Source organism: Citrus clementina, unplaced genomic scaffold (assembly GCF_000493195.1).
Source record: "Citrus clementina cultivar Clemenules unplaced genomic scaffold, Citrus_clementina_v1.0 scaffold_6, whole genome shotgun sequence".
Classification (NCBI taxonomy): Eukaryota; Viridiplantae; Streptophyta; class Magnoliopsida; order Sapindales; family Rutaceae; genus Citrus; species Citrus x clementina.
The window spans coordinates 18210071-18224002 of NW_006262139.1; the positions used below are offsets into that span (position 1 = coordinate 18210071).

The following is a 13932-nucleotide window of genomic DNA, read 5'->3' on the forward strand; positions in this document are numbered from 1 at the left end:
TGAAGATATATCAGTCGTCCACCCTAAGTTGACAAAATGTATCTACTGTCCATTAAACCGTTAGTTGCCGTTTAAATATGATGACGCCAGAGGGACAATCTAGTATTTTCATATGATACAAGTGATAATTTAAATGTATACAAGTGATAATAAGAGAATTTAAGAGTATACAAGTGATAATTTTCCTTTATTTTAATTTAAGTTTCAAGGGTAAAATCTTCCTTTATTTTCAATTGATTCATGCGTGAGTGTTTTGTAACGGAAGACAAGCTTTTGCGCAACATTTTCAGCTCATCTTCTGGCTTCAGCGCAGTTGCTGAAGAAATTTGTAGTGCACTATTACACATTAAATTCCGGTTTCTATACAAATTATAGGATATAACACATAATCATTTTAACTATAACTCATTTAAATAATCTCTCCTCAACAATAGTATGAATTAATTTTACATTAAAGCACTTGAGATATCAGGCTCCCTTTAATTAAGGAAATAAGATATAAATTCTCTCTCTCCAAATCTCTTTATATTCCTTAAGCAACCTTCCATGAGCACTAAAGATAACCTCAAAACATAGTAGTCATTTTTCACAACTTCAAAGTGCAGTTACAACTATGAAAAATCGAAAGAGTTTTGTGCACAATGACATACAGACAGACATAAATGTCGAAGTAAATTGACCTATTCCTCTGATTTACTGTAATTCATAAGGAATAAAACCCAAACCTAAATATCTATTACACACGGTCTAATAAGGCCATAAATCAATTCCACCAGGCTTCTTGACAAGGATCTGATTGTATTCAGGCCTTGAAATCTGCACAGAATTTGTCAAATCAGTAGTAATTCGTAGCTTACACAAATACTGAGAAATCCAAGCAATTCATGTTGTAATCAGAGTCACAAGAGCTATTAAAATGCTCTATAGAAGCTAATGATGACTGGAATTCAAGACGCAAGCAAATCAAACGCTAGAAGCGTACTTCCTAGACTGTGAGAAAACAACATGAAGGAATTAAGAATGGAAGTCAGATTTTGGCCTGCCAGGTTAATACAAACAAAATGGAATTACACCTCCAAATCATTGATAAGAATCATATTGTGCACGTGTGCCATGTTTCTCAGCAATTTAATGCTCTTGGGTTCAAACTATAGCTGCTAAAGAGCATAAAACAAACAAGCCAATGAATTGGATGCTCTTCTACATTTCCTAATTACCATGTACAGAGAATAAGTGGATAATTGATGCATTCCAAGAGAATAATGAAGCAAAAATTGTACAGAATGTCTATGCATAGTTTTATGTTATCTGATAATGGAACACATTTTAACTAACAAATAACAATTTTGCATCTCACACAAGATCAGACGCCATTCACAAATATCAAAATTCTTCTCAACCGGCACAAGCAATAAAGTTTACCCATCTTCGAAAAGTTCAAAGTAATTCCTCAATACATCAAGCCCAAGACATTCAAACGATAACTACTACATAATAATCCCAGCGGTATCAACACTTTATGGAGTCAGAATCAAATCACAATCACTTGCAAAAAATTCAGGACAGGATTACAAACACACACTGTAATCTGATTCAATATATGTTACTGTATCTGCTACAATCTTATTCAATAAATGTTTCTGTATTATCTCCCAATGATACACAAGTCAACCGTGTTAATTCTCTTTTTTTTTTCAACACATAAGTCACCCATCTCAGTTATCAATACCTTTTACATGAAAATTCTAAATCTGTTTTTTTTTTCCCTTTCTTTACAATATAAAAAAATAAAGAATCGAGAGTGACGTACGAGATCTTTGAAGACAATAAAAGTGATGACGAGGAAGAGAAAGAAGAGTATCTCGAATTCCGCCAATCTTACGAACGCAAACACCGCACTCACCGCTCTGCTAAACGCCGATTCATCCTTGTTTCTAGTCCCCGCTCGCTTTTCTCGTCCCATTTTCCGATTCCGGTCAAGAAGAATTTTCCAAAGCTGCTTGCTTTTTATTTTTCTAACAAAAATTTTCTTGCCTCTTTCATTTCTCGATTCTCATTCATCGTTGTCATTTTTTTCCCTTGGGCCTTCTTAATATTTGGGCTTTTAGTTGGGCCTAATAAGTTAGGTGTTCTTAGAAAACTTATCTAGTGTTTTCAGTATCAGCTAAAAAGATTCAATTGAAGAAGATAGCCGTTAGCGGAGAAATTTGAATCCCACTAAATAAATTAATAAATTAATTATAATATTGCATTTAAGTAACAGTAGAAACAAATCGGGGTTAGTGAGGGACTGAGGGGAAGCAGAATTCAGAACAGAGACAAAACGGCAGCGATTAGTTTCGTTTCGTTTCTCATATAAGCTAACGGCTATTCTTTCTCTCTAACGGACACACGTGCTTTGCCTGGGACCGCTCAAAATTTGAATTCCTCTCTCTCTTTTTCTTATTTGAAATTGACTTCTCGAACAACGTACCCCTCTCTCTATTCTTATCTCTTCGCATTTAACTCGTTAACGCACTCATTCCATATTACACGCTCGCGTTTCAAATTCTTTGTTCTTTTGGCCCGTTCCAAATGGGTAGTTGTTTGAGCAAGAAGAAAGATTCTTCTCCTTCGTCGTCTTCAGTTGCAGATGCTACGGTTCCGGTTCCGGCTCCGGTTAAAGCATCTACGGTGACGGTAGATCCGAGGAAGTGTGATAGCACTCAAACCCAGAAAGAATTACCGAAGCAAGAAACCAAAGAGGAAGTTAGAGAAGAGGAAGGGTTCGTGAAGAAAGAAATATTCGTCATAAAACACAGAAAGAGCCACGACAAACGCGCAGTTAATGAAGAAATTGTTGTAAATGCAGCGGAAACTGTAAAGGAAAAGGACGAAATTGGAAGCAGCTTCAGCAACGGCGCCGTACGGACGTCGAGTTGCACGAAAGAGGAAGTGGATGCGATTCTGATACAATGCGGGAGGCTTAGCAGGAGCAATTCGTCTGGGAAGACGGCGTCGTCAGCTAGAAAGTACTCCGGGTCGAAGAGGAGTTATGACTTTGATCAGAACGAGGGTGGATTTGAGCGCGATGGGGGTGACGACAGCGGTGATACCGTTAAGAAGAAAGGGAGTGATGAGGAGGAGCAAAACCAGAGGCAGCATAGACAGCGGCACCGGCAATCAAGCAGGCAGTCGCCGAATGCACGGAGGCGGACGCCGAGTCGAGAAAGAGATCAGCAAAGGTCGGGGAGTAGAGAGAGAGGCAGCAGTAGTGGCAGCGGGAGACGAGTCAGCAGATCCCCCGGTAGAAGATCGGAGAACAATTCAGCAACTGCAACTGCAAATGCTAGTGCTAATGCTAATAGGCCTGGGAAAATGGTATCGGTGCCTGCCACTGTCGCTGTAGAACCTGCAACGGCGTCGAATTCTAGTGGCGTCAAGAGGATTTCTGTGAAGAGAAACGTTGGTGAGGCGGCTGGAGCTGTGGGTTCGAGGATGGCTGCATCGCCTCGTTCCAAGTCTCCGGCGAGGGTAAATGGTAATAATGTGAAGGAGCAGCAGCATCCTTCGCTTAGCCGCAGCTCTTCGAGGAAGGGTGAGCAGCATTCTCCTTACAGAAGAAACCCTTCGAGTGAAATCGACCACCCCAACTCTACAAGGAAAGCCGAGCATTCTCCTTATAGAAGAAACCCTTTGAGTGAAATTGATCCCAACTCCCTCCAGTACCCGCAATCAGCTTGCAACAACAAGGCTTCGAATGTTATTACCAACAGAGTTCGTAACAAAAGCAGAGATTTTGAGGGAGAAGGTGTTTTTGTAAGGGATTCCTCAGCTAACGTTCTGTATCAGGTACTATTATAAACTTTTCTCTCCTTAGAAGTATTAGATATACGCAAGCATAATTTCTTCTCTTACAGGCCAGTAACACTATCTGTACCGGCTACCAAGTTAAAGTTTCCTTATTATGAATTTGTTAGCTAACAACTTATTACTGCTGAAATGTGTACATAGTTTTAAATATGGGATTCACCATTTTTCGTTGATATTAACTTACCTCATGGATATTTATGACTTATGTAGGCTCCAATTCACAAGCCAAATGCCGAAAATATTGCTCAGGGAACTAATAATCACAAATCCAGTTGCAGAGGTACCACCCTGAACAACAAGGTTACAGGTGCAAATATCACAGAAAAGGAGCAACGACAGATTCTGGAAGAAGATAAAGCTCAGCTGCCGATGACAGCCAATGCAGCAGTGGTAACTGAAAGCCAAAAACCTCAAACTTTAACAAGAACCAGGTCGTCTAGGCGATCCAGAGACCTCGATCTCGACCTGAATCCCGAAACTTTGCTGAATCCTACACCATCATACACTGCGTTACTGCTTGAAGACATCCAGAACTTTCATCAGAAAAGCACTCCTTCGGTTTCACTCCCAGCTTGTGTCACAAAAGCCTGCTCCATCCTCGAAGCAGTTGCTGACCTCAACTCCACCACAAGCTCCAATCTGTCATGTGCATTTTCTGAGGACAGGAAACCCCCATCAGCTGATCAGTCTAACAACAAAAATGCATACAACTTTTCTGCTGGGGTTAATCTTGTTGGGAAGAAAATGACAGAGGCTAAAGACCCTTTTGTCGAATCTGAGGTTCTTGCAGATGATGACCTGATGGAGCCAAGCTTTCATAGGTATGTGACTGTGAGGAGAGGCGGCAGTGAATTAGGAGGAGTAGATATGGATGGGCAAGAATCATCAGGCAGTAACAGCTTTGTGGGCTGCACTACTCAACAGAACTGGACATCTTCATCTTCGTGGGAACCCAATTCAGCCGATTCAACAGATCGTTGGACATCAAGATCAAACATGAAAGAGGAGGATCAGAGTCCACTAGGTTTCCAGAGACAAGCCATGTCTGAAGCTGCAGGCTGTGAAGCAACTAAGAACAGGAAGGGATTTAGTGGGAAAAGAAGAGACACTGATTACCAGCAGAATGGAAATTGGCGTGGCAGAGTTGCTGTTGCTACAGCTGCAGCTTCATCGTAGCGTGTTGATTTTCACTTCCGTAGTTTTTTTAGTTGTAGACATTGATGTTTTCATGGTTGCAAACTTGCAACCAGTTTTTTTTTTTCTATTTTTTTTTTCAAGAAATTAACCACTTCCTTATCTTACTTGAACGATCTTCGTTCAATCAAAAAAATATTTGTTCTTCCATTTGAATTTGTTTGCTTCCTATCTTGTACTGTTCACAATCTTTATGGATGCAGACATGTAATCACATGGATGCCTTTGTGTTTATGTTTTAACTGCTTGTAACGAGTTGCTGCTGTTGATTCAAATTTACTGAAGATTTCTTCTAGCAGTTCACTGTGGTGTATATTGTAATTGTGGGATGCACTGTACAAGCTCCAGCATTTTAAAATTACAACCTATGCCCGTACAAGGTAGTAATGAAATCCATATTTGCCAAATCAAGAGCAGGGAATAAACAAATGGTATCCGGCCATTTCTATATTCTTCATAGACCTGCTATGTATATCCTGCCATTGCTAAATCAGAGGACATACCAAAAGTTATTTTCGACGTCTACAATGATACAAGCCTTGAGAGAATAGCTTTATCAGTTCGAACCTTCAATTAGCTGTGAGAATGATCCCAAGTCCCAGCTGATCCAACTCATACTTCTTGAGATACAACAATGAAGTCATACCCAGGCTGCAATGCTTTTTGGCTTCTATTACTCCTTTAACTAGTAACTATCGTTACATATATATGCCTGCTGTTAGTATGAGTAGCTTTCCAGTTCAGAGACGTTGACCGCATGAATCATATGCTTCACTTAACACTGCCCCGAAAGTTAACCAAGTAATATTGACCACAGTAACAGCAGCCCCAACCAGTTGCACAGATGAGAATGTCCACAGAGATAAAGAAACCTGTGGTGTACCCCCCAAAAAAAAAAAAATCAATTAAAAACACTCTAGAACCCAAACCTGTGGTAGAACTATTAAAACAGCAACCTATTCATCAGTAACTAATCACAGAAGTTCTCCAACTATTTTCTGGTTTTAGAACTCTTTTTTGAATAATACTCTAGACAGTAATACTGGATTTTTATTTACTCCAGATGTTCTGGTTGGATGACCTTACCCAAAAATTGAAGCAAACATCGGTGTTAGAAAGGTGAGAGAACTTATTTTTGTCAAGCTACCTGAAACATATAAGTAATTCAAATCAAAATTTTGAATCAATTTAGTAGGTTATTAATTCACGAGAAGAGGAAGAAAGATATCGTGATCAGCATTGAGTTTTGAGTTGTGGTCAGTGAAGATCACAGGTGGGGTAAGGCTGATGGATGCGGGAGCACCGTTACAATTGTGATAATTTTACTTACTGTACCACTCTCGCCATTAACTTGATACAACTCCTTTATTTATTTATAAATATCTATTCTGTCCACAATTATGGGTAAAATTTTATATTTTTATCCTGTTAAACAAATTATTTTTACTCTCTTTTCCTCTCCTTTACCTCCCCTTTTGGAAAAAAGTTACCTAGGACTTCCGATTGTACTCTATCAAGTAATATCGATAGTACTCCATCACATAAAAAGGTAGTTGATATTAAATTTAGTAGATCTTATAATAAAATTAACTATAAATTATATTTTTTAATTTACTATTCTGTTACATGATAGAGTATTATTAGACAACGTTATCATCTCAGTATATTGTCTCATAAGTACTTCTCCCTCCTTTCTTCCCTATTTGTCTCACCATTTTTGCATCTTCAACCAACCAAAATTCCAAACATCAAATTTAATCCCAAACAAAAGTTTAATTATGTGCTTTTCCGTATGAACCACCATTACAATAATGAAACCAATAATTTCAACAAAATACATTTAAACATATCAATTTAATAAAAAGTTTGGTGTTTAAACCATACACATATTGAATGAGATGATATGTTTAATTGTATTAGATGAATTTTATTAATTGAACGACTTCGAAATATATTAGAGTTTATTGATCAAGCATGTTCAAGAAGATGGAAATGCTTTGAATATAAAGAGTTTGATTGTAAATGTGAATTATGTCGAATGGTGAGGATTTTTAGGTGTTATTAAAGGTTTGAGATGCAATTATAATACTATTGATATTAATCTCTGAAAATTTAAGTGAGTGATTTTCAAAAAACTTCATTCTACTTGACACGAGTTTAATCCTAAAAATAGATAAAATTTAAAAAAAAATGATACCGACCTACTCCTCTACTTTTTTAAAATAATATTATTAATATTCTCTAATGAATCAATCATTATTTCTATTGGGACATAACCAAAATTACTAGTTTAAATTATTCCCATTTTCAGGAAGAAATTGAGTTCCTGGTACTTGAATTGACAATTACGTCTAAATTTAGCAGTGCATTGGAAGATTTGCTTGAGATCAAATGGGTGGGCATTCAATTCAGGTTGACCCGAACTTCAACCCAAATCAAACCGAGCTTAAATTTTTATTCGATTTTATGTTCGATTCGGATTATCAACTTATAAAACCGATCTGTTTTACAATTTCCAAAACCGTGCGGTTTATTTTTTGGGGGCCCGGGGGGATGTTAAAGCTTACAAAATATATATATATTAAAAAAAAACCCAAAACTAAAAGCCCAAACCCGATCGAAACGAAAGCCTAACAAAATCAAAACAAACCCTGAAGCAGAAAGCCTGGAACTATCTTGCGGTTTCTCCTCTCTGCCCACTGAAGACAGAAGGTGCCGGTGCCGGCTGCCGCTAAAAATACCCACGCCACGACACAGCTGCGCCACGTTCTAGCCGCTGATAGCCTCACGCGTCACCACGACAGGCACGAGCCGCCGACAGCCTCTGAGCCTCAGCCCAAAACAGTCGCAGTTCTGCCGACGGCCTCACCACACGTCAGCCTCATCTCTCCTCTCTCAAATCAGCGTCAGTCCACAACAACCGTACCACAGCAGCCTCAATCGACTACAGAAACCCACGACCGCAGCTCACGGCAGCAGGCCAGCAGCCCACGAGTCCACGACAACAACCTCAGCGAACCAGCCTCAGCAAAAAAAGGTAAATTAATGGAATTTGTTGCTGCTGATTTGTTCGTTTGTGATTGAATTTGAAGCTTCTGGTTTGTTCATTTTGATGAATGTGAACAACTTAAATATTAACTATAGATTAATTTTGTTGAATGGTTAGCCGTCTTTAGAATGGATTGTGTACAAAATTTTTTACTCGCTGTTGAATGGTGATAGTATATTAGGATAGATTAATTTTGCTGTTTTACCTTGTTCATTGTTTACAATAGTTGCTGTAACTCGAATTAGTAATTCAGTCCGAATTTGCAACCTGAACCATATTGCAACCTGAATTAACAACCTGAACCAAATTGGATTTGAAATCGGTCCAAACTGAACCAAAGTAAATTTTCAGCTCGTTTGGGTTAAATTCTTAAACCGAACAGGTTTCAAACCAAACTGAAATCGAAAAAACTGAACCGAAAACCAAATTGCCCACCAATTTTAGTCTTTTCATTAATTTTTATAAAAGTTAAAACACTCGTAGAAAATGACGTGTTGTTTTGTTTAAAGTGTAAACCCTCATCGGTCATGTAAAGTGCAATAAACCAAAGCATAAACCCTGCTATCAAAAATTGTGCAGCGCAGAGGGTATCCAGGAAAAGAAAAGATGGTGGTGAGGATTCGATTGGCGAGATTCGGATGTAAGAACAAACCTTTCTATCGGGTGATGGCTGCTGATAGCCGATCACCCAGAGATGGTAAGCATCTTGAAGTCTTGGGCTATTACAATCCCTTGCCAGGTATCTCATTTCCCCTTTCAATTTACTTTTTAGATCAATGAATTTTTTTTCTTGCAATATTCTGATTCTATTCTAATGTTTATCCTTTTAGGTCAAGACAGCGGCAAAAGAATGGGTCTGAATTTTGATAGAGTGAAGTAAGCCAATTCCTTTTTCTCTTTTAAATATATTGACTTTGGTATTCCACTCTATCGTGAAAGTATTTTTGTTGCATTTGAATACTCAGATTTGATGGTCAGTTATTAACTGGACTGCGGAATGAATATGTTCTGCAGCTGATTGCAATTTTTATTTTTTTCTGTTCTATATTTCCTTTGCTTCCATGTTCTCAACTGAAAGTATGAACTGTTTGAGAGGCACATTATGGTTATGTGATGTTAGAGGCAAGGGCTATATAGAATAATTTTCCAAACTAAAAGATAAGAAAATACACACTACAATGCAATGTATTTTATATTATAGTTTATTGAAATTTGTGTTTTTTTGTCTTTTAGCTTAATATAGTTAAAGTCATGGATTCTTGACTAGGACCTATATATTTAAAACAAAAGAAAAAGGGAAAAAGAAAAAAAAAACTTGAAGTGAAACTGTAGCTTAAAAATTTGTGGTGTGCTAAAAGCAAATGTATGGCTCATTTTGTCATCCACAGTTGATACAGTGGTTGGTTGATCTTCCTTGTGCAAAACCTTTAATTTTGATCCTTAAACAAATGAGAATCAGTGGCTTACCCTAGCCCGATTGAAGCCCACATGAATCCCCTTGAAGAGGCTTTCCTGTCATCAAGGAACCAATATTTTTGACATGGTTTGGCCTTGATACTGATTTGAACTCTCCCATTTGAACTATCAGCATCTGTGAAAGCTGAAATTGGATCAGCCATATGCCTTCTTAGAAAATTACTATGGCCTGCTTTTGGTTGTTCATATCTATGATCATATGCAGTAATTTCAATGTTGACAGTGAAAAATATTCATTGAAAGCTTGTTTCTATTTAATGGTAGAATTATGGCAAAGACATCAACTGGTAAGGTTACTATGGTCTGTTGAACTGAAGTCTGAAGCTCTTAATTACATTATCTATACGGGTGATAAGTCTGGTTAATTGGAATTATTTCATTTTAGGTGGTCAAATGATCCTCAGTGAATTTCTTTTCTCTTTTTTTTTCCTCTCCCTTTTATATATCTGTGTAAGGTTGATTATACAAGAATTTTAATGCCATCCCCAAGTTTGCGTTGTGAGAATTGTAAGCTTAGCACTCGCAGGAAATGATATACTTTTCTCTTTTGCGCTAGCTTTCTGATAACTCCAATGCCTATCATACCTAAGTAATATAAATAACTTATAAATAACTGCATAAAACATATCACTGCTCTATCTCTGTCCAATTTGGTTTTTCGTTAATCTTTTCGCAGGTATTGGCTATCAGTTGGTGCTCAACCATCGGACCCTGTCCAGCGCATTCTTTTCAGGGCAGGGTTACTACCCCCACCTCCTATGGTGGCAATGGGACGCAAAGGTGGACCACGTGATACACGTCCGGTCGATCCTATGACAGGACGTGTTTTGGAGAAGCCAACCAATGCTAAGCAAATAAAAGCTGATGGTATGGAAGGAGAGGCTGCCCCTTGAAATGTTTTAACCACTGCCTTATTTTGCAATCAAAAAATAGTTGTTCTTCCATTGGAATTTGTTTGTTTCCTGTCTGCTACTGTTCACCTTGTTGATTTATTAGTGATTACTCGCATGTTTTATGGATGCAGACATATGTAGTCACATGAACGGTCTTGATCTGGTTTTTGTGTTTATGCACTGTACAAGCTCCAGCATTTTAAAATTACAACATATGCCCGTACAAGGTAGTAATGAAATCCATATTTGCCAAATCAAGAGCAAGGAATACATACAAATGGTATCCGGCCATTTCTAAATTCATCATAGACCTGCTATGTATATCCCACCATTGCTAAATCAGAGGACATACCGAAAGTTATTTTCAACGTATACCATGATACAGCCTTAAGAGAATAGCTTCATCAGTTCGAACCTTCAATTAGCTGTAAGAATGATCCCAAGTCCCAACTGATCCAACTAATACTTCTTGAGATACAAACATGAAGTCATACCCACACTCCAACGCTTTTTTGGCTTCTATTGCTTCTTTAACTAGTAACTATCTTTAAATATGCATGCCTGCTGTTAGTATATGTAGCTTTCCAGTATAGAGGTGTTGCCTTGAGACTGCCGATACAGTCTCCCAGTAAGCCTCCTTTTCATCTTTGTTCACATGTTAGCCTCCATGTTGACGCATAAACCATATGCTTCACTAAACACTGCCCCGAAAGTTGACCAAGTATATAGCAACCACAGTAACAGCAGCCCCCACCAGTTGCAGAGGTGAGAATGTCTCACCGAGATAGAGAAACCTGTGGTGTACCAAGGAAAAAAAAAAATCAATCAAAAACACTCTAGAAGCCAAATTACGCAACACCAAAGAACTCATACATATGTACATATATATAAACAAGAATGGTAGAACTATTAAAACAGCGACCTATTCATCAGTAACTAATCATAGAAGTTCTTCAACTATTTTCTGGTTTTAGAACTCTTTCTTGAACAATACTCCAGACAGTAATACTGGATTTTCATTTACTCCATATGTTCTGGTTGGATGACCTTACCCAAAAATTGAAGCAAACATTGGTGTTAGAAAGGTGAGAGAACTTAGTTTTGTCAAGCTACCTGAAACATATAAGTAATTCAAATCAAAACTTTGAATCACTTTAGTAGGTTATAGCAGAATTAGCTCACAAGGAAAAAGGATATTGTAATTGGCATTGAGTAGCATAATTGATTACTTACCTTTAGTAGCGCTGTAGAAGTATACACCATAGCTTATGGCACTTCCAAATATGGAGGTATAAAGTAGTGCCAATATATCACTTGATGTAAGCTCCTTAACACTCTCACTGTAGACAGGATCATGATTGAGGACAGAGATTACCACGAGAGGAAGACCACCGATTACCATGTGCTGCATAAATGTGAATGTTAGTTCCACTTCCACGCCTCCACACATACTCTCAGAGTTAAAAGGGCACAAGGACTTTGAATGTTTGACATCATTATATATTATGTCTACAATCATGGATAACAGCTGCTATAAAGAAATCACCAATTGAACGTCTATGAGAAATCACTGTTTAGAACAGGAACAATACCCATCCAGTTGCCATAACAGGATCAGAGTACTTGGAAACCCAGCGGACCATTACCGTACCGACTGCCATGCTCTGAGCTGCAAGGAGCATCCACCACTCCCCACTTCCCCATAATGAAGAATTACTCTCATCAAATGCAGGTGCCTGCAAGAGATTAATTCCATCATATACTTTAAATGAATACAAATTTAACGGAACATTTTTCTGAACATAGGCATAAAATAAATCTATGACTTCTTTTCAGGGAATACGTCATTAGGATCCTCTTTTCAATATGGAGGAAAGTTTCTTATTACAATGACGGCTGATGGGTGACAATTCACAATTCATTACAAAATTTCTTAAATAACTTAGCTGACCAACAGACCAGTCACCAGCACATTGAACTCACACACACTCTCTTTAGGCAGCTTAAAGCTTTAAAAGTGTTGCCTTTACTTGAAAATAAACCAAAGAACAAGCTTTGAAATATAATAAGAATTGATAACAAAGCTCCAAGGACACCTGTTATACAAAGCGCATGCTGCACAAAATGCATAGTTTCAGCCATCAATTTAGTGCAATTATGCATGTATATATGGTGTTTTCAGTGATCACAGTAATATGAACTGCCAAAATTAATAATAATAATAATAATAATAAAATTGAAAGCAGCAACATTGTAAAGATTAAAACTAGAATCGCAACTCTAGGAATCTAGAGCCCACCTCAAGCAACAAAAGTCCTATAACACCAAGAACAAGGCCACCAGCTCCAACTAACCCAATGGACTCCCCAAACAACAAAGCCGCAAGCACAGCTACTGACAATGGTTGTGAGTCAATTATCACCTATGAAGGTAATAGAAAACAAAATTTTAGCTTGAACAAAAGAAAAGGTAAATTTCCTGGACTTGAAGGTACCAAATTCAATAAAATCTTGCAGTGCAAATAAAATTTTTCAATAATATTAGAGATACTTACACTACCCAAACCTGCAGAAGTTCTCTGCAAACCCTGAGCAAGAAAACCCTGTTCCATCGCCATTACCCACATAATTAACAAACTATTACACATAGAAACATACATAAACTGAAAACAAGAGAATTGGTAATGTATAAGACTAAGACCTGAAAGCATGAAGCATCAACAAGAGCAAAGAGAAAGATGGAAACCCAAGCATTGAATCCAGAGGGAAGCTTTCGACCTTGAGAGCTAGCAAAAGTTATTAACAACAAACCAGCAGGAATCAAACGAAATGCAGCCACAAAGAAAGTGCCAGCCTTAGGCAAAACCTCCTTCATTGCCACCATTGCGGTTCCCCAAAAGAAGAATGGCGACACCAACACTGCCCATTCCAAAAGCATCCCCAGCTCCATCACTTGGCCATCTTGTTCTACTTGCTCTTGTTCTATTTCCTCTTTATCAGTTGGGGAGATCAGACACTCGACGTCTGTGCCTGTTTCCACACAATCAACGGTGGATGAAGATTCCATGTTTTTCTTGTTAGTTGTTGTACAATTTGTGACAATAATGCATCTTTTCTTGAATGAATTAATAGTAATATAAGGAGAAAAAAGTGAAGGCGGTGCATGCGCAACATGGTTGCTGCTAAGCTTTTTGTTTGAATAGGATGATAAAGATGATCGAAGCAAAAAAGAAGAGTTAAAGGTGGAAGAAGCAGAAGCAGAGGACCACCAAGCCATCTTTACAGTCCTGGTGCGCTTAGCTTCGCGGAACAGTGATGACGCAGAGCAAAGAGCTTGAGTTTTGAGTTGTGGTCAGTGAAGATCGCACGTGGAGTAAAGCTGATGCACGCGTAACTGCGTAAGCACCGTTACTATTGTGGTAATTTTACTTGTTTTACCCTTATATTTTTGTTATATACCGGAAATGGC

At 38.1% G+C, this 13932-nt stretch overlaps 4 protein-coding genes across 7 annotated transcripts; 2 read left to right on the plus strand and 2 right to left on the minus strand.

Moving 5' to 3' along the window:
- Positions 1-492: 492 nt before the first annotated feature.
- On the minus strand, positions 493-2043 carry LOC18040103. Its single transcript, XM_006429663.2, has 2 exons — positions 1811-2043; positions 493-816 (listed from the first exon to the last, which is right to left on the minus strand). The coding sequence occupies exons 1-2, from the start codon at positions 1961-1963 to the stop codon at positions 748-750; spliced, it is 222 nt and encodes a 73-aa protein (XP_006429726.1). The 5' UTR covers positions 1964-2043; the 3' UTR covers positions 493-747.
- A 459-nt stretch (positions 2044-2502) lies between these two features.
- Positions 2503-5299, plus strand: LOC18040104 (uncharacterized protein At1g65710). The gene is made up of 2 exons (XM_006429664.2): positions 2503-3831; positions 4063-5299. Exons 1-2 carry the CDS (start codon positions 2575-2577, stop codon positions 5026-5028), a joined length of 2223 nt encoding a protein of 740 aa, XP_006429727.1. The 5' UTR covers positions 2503-2574; the 3' UTR covers positions 5029-5299.
- Positions 5300-7654: 2355 nt separating this feature from the next.
- LOC18039149 (30S ribosomal protein S16-2, chloroplastic/mitochondrial) lies at positions 7655-10610 on the plus strand. Of its 3 annotated transcripts, none has more exons than XM_006429666.2 (4): positions 7655-8083; positions 8675-8834; positions 8926-8971; positions 10248-10610. In XM_006429666.2, the coding sequence occupies exons 2-4, from the start codon at positions 8702-8704 to the stop codon at positions 10462-10464; spliced, it is 396 nt and encodes a 131-aa protein (XP_006429729.1). In that variant the 5' UTR covers positions 7655-8083; positions 8675-8701; the 3' UTR covers positions 10465-10610. The 3 variants fall into 3 exon arrangements, with proteins under 3 accessions (XP_006429729.1, XP_024037796.1, XP_006429728.1); XM_024182028.1 differs by having other exon boundaries at positions 8675-8792; positions 10248-10590; XM_006429665.2 differs by having other exon boundaries at positions 8680-8834; positions 10248-10590.
- A 101-nt stretch (positions 10611-10711) lies between these two features.
- LOC18039150 (WAT1-related protein At3g02690, chloroplastic) lies at positions 10712-13793 on the minus strand. 2 transcript variants are annotated; one of them, XM_006429667.2, is made up of 7 exons: positions 13165-13793; positions 13019-13066; positions 12764-12886; positions 12057-12200; positions 11698-11869; positions 11517-11577; positions 10712-11258 (listed from the first exon to the last, which is right to left on the minus strand). In XM_006429667.2, the coding sequence occupies exons 1-7, from the start codon at positions 13738-13740 to the stop codon at positions 11159-11161; spliced, it is 1224 nt and encodes a 407-aa protein (XP_006429730.1). In that variant the 5' UTR covers positions 13741-13793; the 3' UTR covers positions 10712-11158. The 2 variants fall into 2 exon arrangements, with proteins under 2 accessions (XP_006429730.1, XP_024037795.1); XM_024182027.1 differs by lacking the exon at positions 11517-11577.
- Positions 13794-13932: the final 139 nt, after the last annotated feature.